The sequence below is a fragment of the Megalobrama amblycephala genome, linkage group LG23 (genome assembly GCF_018812025.1).
Source record: "Megalobrama amblycephala isolate DHTTF-2021 linkage group LG23, ASM1881202v1, whole genome shotgun sequence".
NCBI lineage: Eukaryota > Metazoa > Chordata > Actinopteri > Cypriniformes > Xenocyprididae > Megalobrama > Megalobrama amblycephala.
Genome location: NC_063066.1, coordinates 8,719,868 through 8,735,082, shown reverse-complemented (window position 1 = coordinate 8,735,082; position 15,215 = coordinate 8,719,868). Strand labels below are relative to the sequence as shown.

Genomic DNA, 15,215 nt, shown 5'->3' with positions numbered 1-15,215 from the left:
CATGTTTCAAAACATACCTAACCAGCATATGCTGTTTTTTTCAACAGGGTAATTCTTGAATTAATCTTTTTTCTATTGAGCCAGCTCTTTTCAGTGAACTGTTTGATCTGATTATCAAAGACATCAAGGATCTGTTCAAGTACAATTCAAGTGGTATTGTCTTATTTAATGGGGTTTTGTCATTTTTGGAGATTAAGAGATCACTATTAACTATTGTTGTATGGAACGAGCAGTGCAATGATTCATCACAAAATTCTCCTTTTTGCTCTCCACGGAAGAAAGAAAATCTTGCATGTTTGAAACAACATGAGGGTGAGTAAATGATGAGAGAAGTTTCATTGTTGAACGAACTATTCCTTTACATGCCAAAATTCAAAAGTTCATTGTCTTTTCTTCCCCCTTCACCATGGAGCAAGTTGTTTCTGTGGCTCACATTAGAGTGAGATGGTATACGTGTCCTCTGCGTTTTTCTGTAAATAGGATGTGGGTGTCTGTTTTCAGATGACAGTTCTCTGAATTTTTGTTTGTCCTTCCTTCTTCATTGTTTTATTCTTACAGTTAGCTTCAAAGTACAAAATGTGAGGAAACAGGCCATTTAGTCTGTTTAGTTTATGTGTCCTGCAGAATCATAGATGAGCCACGAATTGACGAGGCCAACCTTAGTTGCGGTTTATGTTTTACTTCCTAAATAGCTACAATGCGGACAATCGTTTAAGCATTATGTAAGCTGCCGAGATGTTCAGTGTTATTTTCAGCTCTAGTTTATAATCTAATAGTAATTTTAAAGTACAGGTATATACCAGTAATGCTGCACAGACCTGAGGTGTCAGCTCTCATTTCCTGCTTCGCTTGCTTTTATGCTGAAATATGTCTTGCAAAATTACAAACGTGGAATCGCCGGTCTGCACCCACTGTCTCAAGATAACCGATGCATTACGTGATGATGTGGCACAACATTTATTCATTCTCTTGTAATTCTTTTTCTCATTTTCGAAACGAACTGCGGGTTTGATGTCGGAGTAGATAAGAATTGACTATGTTCTCTTTGCATATTGCTTGTTTGACCGTAAGAGGTTCACTACCTTATCTGTGGGCTGTATTTGTACCTGTCTTCCAGTAGACGCCGCCGAGGTACTGAGCGCCGACCCCATCGACCTCCAGTGCGTTCCCATGGAGGCCCATTTCTGCCCCGTTCCTAAACTCCTGGTGGCCGCGCCTATGACGCTGAATCCAGTAAGCCTCTCCCGCAATCCTACAACCTAATCAGGCCCATCACTCATGCAACGTGTGCCCAAACACAACAGAAAATTGAATGCAACAAACATGTGCCTAATCAGTAAGTCCTTAACGGGCAATACATTCATCCTCATATCAGAGATGCCCACTTCATTTGGCGTCGACAGAGGTTTGTTGACATTGAAACAGGCAATACTTAAATTTGGACCTACAACTGTATAAGGAAGCATGCCATCTCAAAGCAAGGAGACGTAAGGAGCGTGCAGTTGCTGAATCAGGAGACGGAACGCTCTCGTAACTCACAGCCATACGAATACATGCAAACCAATTAGATGAGAAAATGAATTCTCTGGAGGTGAACATTAGATTTCAGAGCCGACGTATGGTAAGAGATGGAGCCGATACAGATCATCAGCAGACAGAATGTTTCTCCGTCGTAAAATGTGACAACAGAGCGTGTGAGAGCGACACCTGCTAATGATATTTTACATAGTTGTGGTGGTGGTAATTTCTTTCACATTTAATTATAATTAATGAACGTGGCACGTTTTTATTTCATGTTTACATTTCAAAATGTAGAAAAAAAAAAAAAAAGATTATTTGAAAACAATTGGTTCTTTTGTAAGATAATCTGTTCTTGATACTGATTTAGGGTTTTTGTTGAGAGGTTTTCAAAATGTCGTTGTTCGTGCCTTTGAGTTACAAGTGTGTGGACGTCTTTTTTCCCCATTCTTCTGTACTACAACTGACTTGCATTTTATCATAGACTAAGAAAGTATACCTGTGTAGCCTTTCAGAATCAATGTGTCGTTCTTCCGTCGACTTAGAGATGTGTGTTGTTGTGAGTGACTTGGTTTTTCTTGGTCTCATGAAAGAGTATTATTTATTTAACCACTGTCCAACAGGCTAAAACTGGTCTACTGAGATAAGTGTTAATATTCATGCCTGAAGTATCTCACCTCGCATTTCAAGCTCCACATCGAGATGGTCAAACGCAAGATTGGTTCACGTACTCGTACCTCCATTTTAAAAATAGAACTGCCTTAAGCAGACTAAATCTGAGCACTTCTTTTTACAAAGTGTGCTGCACACTGAAATGTAAGGTCTGATTGCAGGCCTTCTGGATGTAAAAGACGTCTCATTGAGAAGATTTTAACTGGACCTTTTTTTTCTATTCCAGCTGGACTAGTCAGTTTTTCTTGCAGATGCTCCTTACCCTTCGCCTGATGTCCTGGATATTCAGATACTGTAAAAATAATGACATTTATTTGTTTTTTCGATGATTAGTACGTATCACATTTCTACGGTTATTGGGTGAATCTCACGAAAACATGTCACCCAAAAAGCAGAAGAAAAAAAGACAACTGAATGAAAAACATTAAGCCTCCTATCGCCATTACCATAATGCAAAAAAAAAAAAAAAAAAATCATTACCGTAATACGCAATAAATAAGTATTTATACATCATGGTTGTATTTAATACTAATTTTAACAAAAAAAATTATAATAAAAATAATTATATCACAAAAAAATGCAGTTATACAGTAAAAAATCATGTGCTAGTTACAAAAAAAATCAAAATTAAAACTGTCATGAGAATGACGTCGCAATGCAAAAAAAGGTTCTAAAATGAGGCTTCATCTTTTTTATGCAAAATGTGATTTTCATTGTTCTGATTTTGATGTGAAACGTGACATATTTTCATGAGATTCACCCTATTACCGTGTCTGTCTTTTGTAGACAAACCCCTTCTGATGGCTGGACTGTCTCTGCCACAATCTATGCTCTGTCCCACCTGCTGTGTGACAGTCTGTTCGTCTGCACTCTTTGTTCAGCCATGTTTGGTGCATCCCATAGTACTATAAGATCTGGTCATCAGATGCCAAAATGATTCTTTAATCACTTCTAACTGCATGTTTAGCTGTATACACACTCATTTAAAGCAGATTGGCACACATGTGTTAAATTCCCAATCACAACAAGGAGATATGCTAAAGCCTTTCTAGAAGTTACAGACCGGTACCTGATGTAATTATTCTGCATCTCTCCCATTAGTTTGCTGTACTCAGCACCATGTGCGCCCCCCTGCACAGACATGTCAAGTGCACTGCTTTTGTGCCAATGACTCCCTGACAGGTCACCCTGTGCCAATCACTGGACTGCGCAATCGGGCCTTGTCACGCCAAGGTCATGAGCCAGATGGATTTAAATTGCAATATCGCAAATGTGCCCACTCGAGCAACAAATGTAAAGCCACTTGAGCAAGCAATTATCTTGTGCTTTGTTTCGAAACATCTCAGTTATTGTTACCGTTCATTAGGCGAGTAGGCCAGTTTTCAGCAGATGTTTTTATTACTGCATCAGTGGACACCATGCGCACCCACTAATAGAGTTCCAGTCCTTGCCAACCAAGAGCTCTATTAGATTATTGCAGTAATATATTATTGATAGTTCGTCCATGGATGGAACATGAAAACTGTGTCAGACAGACGATACACAGAGGCCTGCAATCCATTAGCGTCGTACTGGAATTTCTTTGCCCGTTTTGACTTTGAGAGAGACAACTGGTTGACTTCTGACTATTTAAGTTTGTGTTTGTTGTGTTCATGTTTAGAGTGTGAAAAGGTTAAATCACTGACTGTGTCCTTACTTTCAAAAGTCGGCAGACTCTAAAATGCAAGGGCGTAGATGACCGTGTGACAGTTGAATACTATCCTTGTTTGGACTGTGAGCTGAAAGCTGCAGCTCTCATGTAGACATGTTACCATTAAAGGAACAAACAAACAAAGAAAAGAAAATTGATTATTTTCAGACTGGGTACTTAGTAAAGGCCCTCATCAGCCAAAGCTTCATTTACAAGACATTACCGCCCCTCACGGGCCTTTACATGCATAAATGAATGTGACATTTAAGACAGAGAGAATGTCACGAGAGGTTTTGGACGCCTGTCTCACCATTTCTCTCGAATGAAACTACAACCTTTCTCAACATATCAAGGAAGTGAAAGCCTCCCAATGCCATCCACTGTTGATGTACAAAAAGACAGAAAACCGAGAAAAAAAAAGAAAAAAAAAAAGTGTTTATCATCACTTATCTCAAAGACCCTTCTCTAAACTGTTGTCTCCTTTGGGACAGCCATGTTGTTTCAACAGCATAACCCCAAGAGAGAGCCATAAAGCTGAATTATTTTTGTTTGTTTGTGATAACCAGCCCTTAAAAACATCATTTCACCTTTTTTGCTGATCAGCACACACTATCTAGGCCAAACACAAATGAAACGATATACAATGGTGGTCTAAAACAACACAAAATCAGAGCAAGATGATACTATACTGTGTTATATCTGAAATATCTGTATTGTAAACATCTCTGTATAATGTGTTTTAAGATTGTTTTAAGAAATACTGGGGCAAATACGTGTGGATTTCTTTAGGAAGGATCTCTTCTGTTTATTGATGTGTTGGATTGTGTTTTGTAATTGAGTTCCATTGCCCAGCCAAGGTGTAGATGCTCTTCTCTCTCTCTCTCTCTCTCTCTCTCTCTTTCTTTCATATAAAGAATTATGCCTTCTCCAACTGCAATCCAGCTGGAATCAATGAAATACTTGATAAAGAAAAAACAATGTGCCTCATCAGGGGCTTTAGGATTTTAAGATCTCACTTTTTAAGAAGTGTGCATACCTGCATAAAGTAGTTAGCTAGAATAATCTATGTGTACGTATTACAAATGCATCATCATCATCATCATCATTCTAGTTTTTATTGACACGCATTAATGGTACCTGTTTTAACTATATCTTCACGACTTCAGTCATGTTACGGTGTGTTTTGACAAAGCCGTCAATGGTAGTTTGAGTTTGATCATTAGCGTTACTCGGTTCCTTACCTTACATCGTGAAGTCTGTCATCGCATGAAATTAAAATAATCTAAATAATCTACATCATAGTTTGTGCAGTTAGTGGTTTAAGATTAAAAAATTACTTAATCTATATATCTATATATCAATATACACATTTGTATGTATTACAATGATAGATTCATTGTTACCTATGATAGTAAGTTCTTGTTGCTATGGCAACAAAACTACAACATGGCTACCTTTGTATATCTTAATTGTGAATTTTTTCACACTTCAAGTGAAATAATGTACAACGTTAACTTATTCAGAAAGGGAATGTGTTCTTAAGTTGTCTTGGAAAAAGAGATGATTGACTATTTTGTAAAAAAAAAAAAAAAAAATTATATATATATATTATACGTATATATATATATATATATATATACAGACTTGTGAGATACTTTATGTCCAAAGGCCCTTTGGAGACATCATACGTTATTTCTGTTGTAATGATTATTATTTTTCTATTGGGGTTGCTGATCACTTTTAGATCTTTACTTAAACAGCATTTGAGCTTTTGAACCAATCTGATGGATCAATTTGGGGGGGAAAGACTTTCCAGTCTCGTATTTGGTTCAAAAAGGGCTGGCGATGCATCCGCAATGGTGCGTTCTGGTTTTTATAAATAGCGCAGCCCTGTGATGTCAGAAACGGGACGGTATCAGCCACAGTGAGCCCCTGATTTAAGTCTCTGTCCCCCTCTGGCCCGCCCAGACTGCACCCCAGCTGTGCTGGGACCTGGTGACTCGCGTCGCCCCATTGGTGTACGAATGTGTGTTATTCACCTTGTTTGCACTTATGTACATAACTGAGTCAAAATATTCAGAATTTATTTTGAATATACATAGATGAATAAATATATATATATATATATGTGTAGAAGAGCAGATTCAAATCAAATGTCTGTATTGTTCGGGATACAGGTAAACAGTTAAAGAGATAGAAGCTGTTTTGCCGGGGTGTCGCGGAGAAATTTGTTGTTTGTTCTGTTTGCTAATGCCCTCGTTCTCATCGTTAAGCATGATGTTGCATTTTGCGAAAGAAAAAATGATGTCAAAAAAGGCTTTGTAGTTTTGCGTAGCTTACAAAAGCACGTCGCTTGCGTCTGATCCCGAGGTGCGGTCGAGTCCAGAAACCAAAGAACGGCCAACTCGATTCTCACAGTTTTGTTTTCCGTGTAGTCCCATTAGATGCAATGTAAAACGGGGGTGTGATAACAGGAAGGGCAGCACGGGGCGCATAAAGAGCACCTCAGGATCAGACTGCAGCTGGAAAGCATTGCTGCAGGTTATACAAAATACCGAAGTTTTCAGTTTTCCTTTTGGTTTGGTTGTTGACGGACATTTTCCATTCTTGTGCATTCACTAAGAACAACAAATAAAGCTGAAAATCTCACAGGATATCCTCAAACAAATTGCTTCAAAATCCCACGTGAAATCGCCAGACAAAACCCTCTGTTGAAGAAAACTTGTACATTCTGTGCTCTACAGTTGCTTTGGAAGCCAATAATTTTGTTGCCATGGCACTTGCCCTAATAGTGAGGGAGAGACCGAGTCTTTTTGTAGGTTCTTGCATATAGACGCACCTTTGGACCAATTGAATATGGTCCTCAGCCTTTTGACTGTAAAGCTGAGGTAGCACTTAGGACTTAGCATAGACTAAGGTTCCCAATGCGAATGCAACTACACGGGACGTTCCTTTTACCACTGTGCTTGACAGAGAAAATCAACAAACACTCTTCTGCTGTCCATTATCCTGTGCCTAAACATTCAGTGTGATGTGAAAGGACTGGTCTGTAAAGAAAGCCATTGAGGTTAGACTTCCACCTAACTGTGCCCTACATTCAGTCACGTCATCGTCATTTCTGTGACTGGAACACTAATGTCATTGGTTCGTGTTAACGTGTAGAAGTCACCGAGACCGGAGCATCACATTAATGTTGTACAAAGCTGTATAGTTTCAAATGAAATCGCTTGTTGATGCAGAGGTTATGTCCCTTTAAAGGCATCTGCTGATGCCTCTGTAAATGCTATTATGTGTGTGGAACCGTTCAAAGAATGTCTACATTGTTTCAAAGCCATATGTAATAGATTCCTCTCTCTCCCACTGTAGGACAAGATAAAACTGAATGCTTTGACTCTTTATATGAAATGCTTCTCTTTCTATTTAGCTTATCGTGCTTGTATGTGCTTCAAGAACTGTGTTTCTTGTCAATCCCTTTGCAATATATAAATGTATGGAATATATACATACTTAAGACTTATGTTCTTTTTGTTTGATTTTAATAAAGCACTTAAAAGGCAATTTTGGACTGTGTTTGCTGTGTTTTTATTTTTTTCTTTCCTGGTTGCGTTCAAATACGAACCTCTCTGAAGAGACGTCGACAAAACAAATCATTGGGTTTAAGAACTAGAGTGTTCATTTGCTGAACTGTTAAGATAATGCCATCGGCTGTGACTTTTTGTCTGCGTTGAAAAGGATGCCCAGGGTGTGTCCGCTAACAGAAACAGATGACCGCTTCATGATCACACACTTAAATGACCTAGGTTTTGCCACTATCAAAAAACTATTAGTCAGCTCGTTGACTGTCATATTTTTATCTTATTATTTTATAATTTTAGTATTATAAATTATAGAATTGTAAATTATATAGTCTGTAAATATTGTCTCAATAGCTGAATACATAGACTTTATTAAAGGGTGATTATTATTATAAATAATATTAATTATTATTTAATGGCCAGGCAGGGTTTAGATTAATTAGGACATTAAAGTAGCTTTTATAAACGTGCCGTAGAAAAAAGCATCTTGAGACAAAACAATGACACTGACATATTTTAAAATAATACATCAGTGCAAGTTGCTTTCAGTTTAAACAGCTCAAACATGCATTTTATTCTGGGACTATATATTCTCATATATATAACTGATTACATGTAATCTGGATTACGTAATCAGAATGTCACAATGACAGTAAATTATTCATGATTCATTGATTCTATGCTTTCTTATATTTTAAATTTTCCTTTCTATATAGAAAAAGTCTATATAGAAAGTTACTTTCTATATAGACTACCCAGTTACTACCCAGCACTGTATATTTATATATATATATATATATATATATATATATATATATATATATATATATACAGTACAGTCCAAAAGTTTGGAACCACTAAGATTTTTAATGTTTTTAAAAGAAGTTTCGTCTGCTCACCAAGGCTACATTTATTTAATTAAAAATACAGTAAAAAACAGTAATATTGTGAAATATTATTACAATTTAAAATAACTGTTTTCTATTTGAATATATTTCACAAAGTAATTTATTCCTGTGATGGCAAAGCTGAATTTTCAGCATCATTACTCCAGTCTTCAGTGTCACATGATCCTTCAGAAATCATTCTAATATGCTGATCTGCTGCTCAAGAAACATTTAATGTGTACAATTGTACAAAATATTTGTGTACAATATTTTTTTTCAGGATTATTTGATGAATAGAAAGTTCAAAAGAACAGTGTTTATCTGAAATCTAATCTTTTGTAACATTATAAATGTCTTTACTGCCACTTTTGATTGATTTAATGCATCCTTGCTGAATAAAAGTATTCATTTCTTTAATTTCTTTTCAAAAAAATAAAAATAAAAATTCTTACTGACCCCAAACTTTTGAACGGTAGTGTATAATGCTACAGAAGCTTTGTATTTCAGATAAATGCTGTTCTTTTGAACTTTCTATTCATCAAGGAATCCTGAAAAAAAAAAGTTCACAACTGTTTTCAACATTGAAAATAATCATAAATGTTTATTGAGCAGCAAATCAGCATATTAGAATGATTTCTGAAGGATCATGTGACACTGAAGACTGGAGTAACGATGCTGAAAATTCAGCTTTGCATCACAGGAATAAATTACTTTGTCAAATATATTTAAATAATACACAGTTATTTTAAATTGTAATAATATTTCACAATATTACTGTTTTTTACTGTATTTTTAATTAAATAAATGTAGCCTTGGTGAGCAGACGAAACTTCTTTTAAAAACATTAAATATCTTAGTGGTTCCAAACTTTTGGACTGTACTTGAGATATATATATATATATATATATATATATATATATATATATATATATATATATATATATCAGTGCTGGGTAGTAACTGATTACATGTAATCTGGATTACGTAATCAGAATGTCACAATGACAGTAAATTATTCATGATTCATTGATTCTATTCTTTCTTATATTTTAAATTTTCCTTTCTATATAGAAAAAGTCTACTGCTTATATAAGTTCAGAAGGTCTTCTGGGTTTCTGTAATTGCTCACACAGACCAGCCACTAGTCATGTGACTATCACTGATAACTGAGACCACTGGATTTACACAAATCATTTCACTTTTAAGAAATGTTTTCATAAAATTGCAAGATTGCATATCTAATCAGCTTCTGATGAACACATTAATTATTATTATTATTATTAATTATCACTCAGTGAGTCATTTAACCATGTTTGACTGTCTTTAGAAGGGTTTTGTCTTTCAAACACATTAAAATGTATACATTTTTATTGAGAGACAAGTTTTTTATTTTTGTTTTATTTTGATTATTTATTTAAAGTTATTTATTTTAATTTTCATGATTTAATTACTTAATAGCTTTTCATTAAACTCACAAACCCCCCGCAGTTGGGGGTAATGTACCTGATGTAATGTAGTATTTAATGCACATCATGTTGTTGATATGGAATAGAATGGAATATATTTTCTTTCTCTTGGTATTTTTATATCAGTATGGTACAAGATTATCTCATTCAAATCAATGTAATAAACAAATTAGGTCAAAAGTAATCTCAAAAGTACCCCGAAAAGTAGCACTCTGTGTGTGTGTGTGTGTGTGTGTGTGTGTGTGTGTGTGTGTGTGTGTGTGTGTGTGTGTGTGTGTGTGTGTGTGTGTGTGTGTGTGTGTGTGTGTGTGTGTGTATTTTTTATTATTATTATTTTTATTTTTTATTTTTTTTCAATGATTCCCCTAGAATCAGAATTGGCTTTCAAAGATACTGCTATATTCATTTCAGGTTATTGATAACTATTCATTGCCATTCAGATTTACAAAAAAAAATAATAATAATAATTAAACTTCTTTTCTATTCTAAATTGCTGTCCTGTGTTTATACTTTTTAAATACTTATTGTGAGAGTGATGTTATTTCCGGCGGATGTTTATTGGTCAGTGTGAGGCGTGTGAGAGAAAAGCGCTTCTCTACGGGGCCCGCCTTATGTCTGCGAATCGGTTCTTTTGAACAGTTCATTTTATAGAACCGGTTCAGAAAAACGACTTTGCGCTCCCCTTGCGTCATAACGTAATCGCGTCACGACGTCGCCTCTGACTGGCGTCCCATATTAAAATGTAAAGTTTTACTAAAACGAGTATTTAATTTTCATGTATGTCATTTCAGTTTGTTTGTTGCAGTCATTATTCAGTTTATCAATCAAAGTAATTCAGAACAAAATGACTATTGCTTAGCCTATATCTGTTGGGAAAACGTTTTGCACAGTAAATCAACTGTGTTGATAAAATTACCATACAGTTAATTTGTAAACATATTTCCTGCACGTTTTTGTAACATTTCTGCTATTCAGCTATTAATATAAAGGATTAGTTCACTTTCTAATTAAAATTTCCTGATAATTTACTCACCCCCATGTCATCCAAGATGACATTCTTCAGTCGAAAAGAAATGAAGGTTTTTGATGAAAACATTCCAGGATTTTTCTCCATATAGTGGACTTCACTGGAGCCCAAACGGTTGAAGGTCGAAATTACAGTTTACAGCGATCCCAGATGAGAAATAAGGGTCTTATCTAGAGAAACCATCACTCATTTTCTAAAAAAAAAAAAATAATAATAATAAACATTTTATACGTTTTAACCATAAATGCTCATCTTGAACTAGCTCTCTTCTTCTTCTCTATTTGAATTCCAGCAGTGTAGACACTGCTAAGTGTATTACTGCCCTCCACAGGTCAAAGTTTGAACTAAATTGTCATATACAATATGCTAGTGCAAGTATATAACAATTAGTTCAAACTTTAACCTGTGAAGGGCAGTAATACACTTAGCAGTGTCTACACTGCCAGAATTCAAGATAAGCATTTATTGTTAAAACTTATATTGTTTGTTCATTTATTTATTTATTTATTTATTAGAAAATGAGCGATGGTTTCTCTAGATAAGACCCTTATTCCTCGTCTGGGGTTGCGTAGGACGCTTTGAAGCTGCAATGAAACTGTAATTTTGACCTTCAACCGTTTGGGCTCCATTGAAGTCAACTATAAAGGAGAATAATCCTGGAATGTTTTCATCAAAAAACTTAATTTCTTTTCGACTGAAGAAAGAAAGACATGAACGTCTTGGATGACATGGGGGTGAGTAAATTATCTGGAAATTTTAATTTAAAAGCGAACTAATCCTTTAAGGTCTGTCAGTCAAATCCTTGGTTCCAAATACCCTTGCTGATTCGCTCAGTCCGTGAACCAATTCAACTGATTCATTGAAAGGATCCGAATCGGAAGAACAGTTCGTTCACGCTACCGTGTGAGAGGAGCTCCGCTGCGGGGCCGCTGCTGCTGCTGTCTGGGCCGATATGCAGAGGCGGGCCGGGGGAAAGAGACACAAGAAGGGAAGGCAATGCAGGATTCAAAGACAGCGTCTATGAGTTGATGATCTCAGACCAAGAAACCTGAAGCCGGAGATTAAATTCGTCGCTCAGAAGCGGTATTAAAGCAGGAAAGGGCCGTTTGTGTGTGAGTGCAGCCTCGCTCTCTTTTAGAAGCACTAGCCAGCTAACGCTAGTCATGTAGCGCTTCATTCACACGGACACCAAACATGGACACGACTACATACTATACTTGTGTTTTATATCGCCTCTGTGGCTAATAAACTCTCGGATGATCGGATCTCGATGGAGATAGAGTGCAGATGGAGGGGCGTTGTGGATTTAGCTAGACATTCACTCAGATAAAACACTCCTCTGTTGAATCTGTGCTTCTGATTTCTTCGAACCCGAGAAAAGTGCTCCTCTGGTGTTGTTTTGATCATAAAACGTCTCGATAAGAAGTGCTGTGGTATTTTTAGGTTTTTATGGCCGATGCTGAGCAGGTGAAGTTAGCTGTAGATTAAGCCTGGATCAGACCAAATGAAGGAGTATAAGGTGGTTGTGCTGGGCAGCGGCGGCGTGGGCAAGTCCGCACTCACGGTCCAGTTTGTGACCGGAACATTCATAGAAAAATATGACCCGACCATCGAGGACTTCTATAGGAAGGAGATCGAGGTGGATTCGTCCCCCTCGGTGCTGGAGATCCTGGACACCGCTGGGACCGAGCAGTTTGCCTCCATGCGAGATCTGTACATTAAAAACGGGCAAGGCTTCATTCTAGTCTACAGCCTTGTCAATCAGCAGTCATTTCAGGTGAGTGCTGCATCTCATATCTGGTGATACTAGTTCAGCAAATAGGCACTTGAGGTTTAAATTAGGACATTATGACCACTGTTACTTGCGTAATGCCACAAATGAGGGCAGAAAAACACTCTAGAAAAAAGGAACTTCTGTAATTTAGAAACCTAAACCACTTCAGCCAAACTAGATGACATGAAATCATAAGTAAAAGTAGTTTTGAGACACATGCAACAGGTTGAAACTTAGTATATTCAAATTCACTGTTGTCCTCACACACCCACTATTTGTATCATAACTTTTTTATTATCCAATTCAAAACATGCACATAACATTTTGTTTTACATATGTTCACAAGGAAAATATTCTATTCCACAAATCATAAACACAATATATTAGGAACAACATAATTGGATGGGATCCTAATACACTAAAGCAGAAAAAAGATGTCTACTTAAAGTCATCAGCCCCTAACTTCAACAAGTTGGCATGAAATTAATATTCACCCATTTTAAAGTGCATGCTAGATCTTACAGTGAGCAATATGCGTAATCAAAATGTCATAAGTGGATATTCTGGTGAAACAACACTTCTCTGTGGTTACGTATACAGGACTTTTCCAATCATTTTGTCCGCTTAAACCACACCCGTCAAGTTCGCATTCATCCGTTTCCACTTTTGAGTGCCATTCCCACATCTCAAAATCAAGTCAACAACCCATGGACAGAATCAATTCCCCGCCCTACATTTTTCCTTTTTAATGATCTCTTACACTCAATGGTACATCACAATACAGAAGAAAAGATCTGTTGCTACTTGGGTTTCATCACAGTGTTCATTTCTCTTAAACTGTGTGTTATCTTATACGTTTGTTTCCCATGAACACACCCTTATCTCCATGCTCCGCAGGACATCAGACCAATGCGGGACCAGATCGTTCGTGTGAAGCGCTTTGAGAAGGTGCCTCTGATCTTGGTGGGGAATAAGGTAGACCTGGAGTCAGAGCGGGAGGTCGCTGGTTCTGACGGCCGTGCCCTTGCACAAGAGTGGGGCTGTCCCTTCATAGAGACCTCGGCCAAGAGCAAGAGCATGGTGGATGAGCTGTTTGCGGAGATTGTGAGGCAGATGAACTACACCACTTTGCCCGAGAAGCAAGAGCAGTGCTGCACCGCCTGCGTTGTGCAGTGAACGTCCCGGCCTTACTTTCACTCCAGGTAAAAAGCTTTATCATGCTTCATTTTTTTTTTTTTTTATTGTTTTTACATATAATTGTGTTGTGATAATTCTGACCAAACATAAATGTATAGATAAATGAGGACAGAAGCTCTAGACTGACAGGATCACAGCAAGAATGTGAAACTGCTTAATCCCAGTACCATTGAGATGAAGCTGTCTGGACGATCCTTGTGAAGAAAAAGGAAATCCAAACATCCTGAATGGAAAGTGATGTCGCAAAACAGGAAATAGAGTTCCGGAGATGTGGCATTTCAGTGGTGTCTTTATGTAAACATTTTTTTACAGTCTCGGAGGTTTTGCTGATTGAAAATGATCTTACTTCAGACTTGGGTGTCATTTATTTGAAAGTTAAATTCCAAAGAAAATCCATTGTATCATATGTATAGATGTAATGCTATATAAAGTTGTTTCTATTTCTTGTAACCACAGCACATTTCTCATTTCTGTGTTTCTTAGACACATGATCCAGACGGACGCTCTTTTGAACCAGTCTCTGATCGTATGACCCTCTGAGCCACACCTGTGCCACTGAGCCCCTTGAACTCTGACACTTAAGACATCTGGCCGAGGCTTGAATTTGCTGCCCGGAAATAAATCATCGCAGGGTCTTCAAAACTCAAATCCTCCTGGGTCTGGATTGTAGAGCACATATACAATATCTTCAAGTTATGTTTTGGTTACCTGGAAACAATTCAAGCCTGCGAATTGGAGCACAGAAAACTTTTGGGCTATTAATAGCTATTTTTCGTATATAGGGAAAAGTGTTATGACGAGCAGGTCAGCTCAGGGCTATAATATCCCTGGAGATGCTCTGTTGTAAATGTTCCCTGTTTTTTTCTTTTAACATATTAAGTTTGATATCTTATTATTAAACTGTAACAGCCATTATGCAGGTTTGAGACCTCAGTATGTAACATTTCTGTTCTTTTTTTCTCCCCCCCTCTTGATTTTTTTTTTTTTTAAACTACTGGTATGTATGCTTTCTCTCCTAATACTCTATTTATTAAAGTCTTTAATTACTGAGATAGATGAATATTGCGTTTTTATATTCCGTTGGCTGTTTTGGCTTTTTGTGACTATAGTATGCATTGTTTCTGAAGTACAGCATTGATGATGCCTTAAATGATTACAGTCTGAAACCTGTGTTGTCAGTCTCTTCTTGTAATCTTTGTTTTTGACACATTTCCACCACTGCTTCTATAGAAACTTGTAATGTTAAAGGTCATTCATCGCAGTAATGTGAATATTCATACTGTAAGCACATAAAATGTACAAATACCAAAGTTGGTAATCAGTGACATTTTTGAGGCATTTAAACCAAAAACAACTAAATAAAGAACTCGCAATTGATGCATGCAATACCTCACAATAGGCTTTTGATA

The 15,215-nt window shown here is 36.9% G+C and overlaps 2 protein-coding genes across 10 annotated transcripts in view; both read left to right on the top strand.

Annotated features, from left to right (window-relative positions):
* The window catches only part of mbnl3 (muscleblind-like splicing regulator 3), a 53,282-nt gene extending 45,844 nt beyond the window's left edge, over positions 1-7,438 (top strand). For 7 of the 9 annotated variants that reach the window (XM_048176675.1, XM_048176668.1, XM_048176676.1 and 4 more), the window contains one exon: positions 1,121-1,277. In XM_048176675.1, the coding sequence (XP_048032632.1) occupies positions 1,121-1,138 (18 nt within the window). In that variant the 3' untranslated portion in view covers positions 1,139-1,277. Of the gene's footprint in view, positions 1-1,117 lie in introns of all 9 variants that reach the window. The other 2 variants (XM_048176672.1, XM_048176673.1) reach the window with 2 other exon arrangements.
* A 4,237-nt stretch (positions 7,439-11,675) lies between these two features.
* Positions 11,676-14,972, top strand: rap2c (RAP2C, member of RAS oncogene family). Its single transcript, XM_048176399.1, has 3 exons — positions 11,676-12,612; positions 13,507-13,811; positions 14,290-14,972. The coding sequence occupies exons 1-2, from the start codon at positions 12,340-12,342 to the stop codon at positions 13,783-13,785; spliced, it is 552 nt and encodes a 183-aa protein (XP_048032356.1). The 5' UTR covers positions 11,676-12,339; the 3' UTR covers positions 13,786-13,811; positions 14,290-14,972.
* Positions 14,973-15,215: the final 243 nt, after the last annotated feature.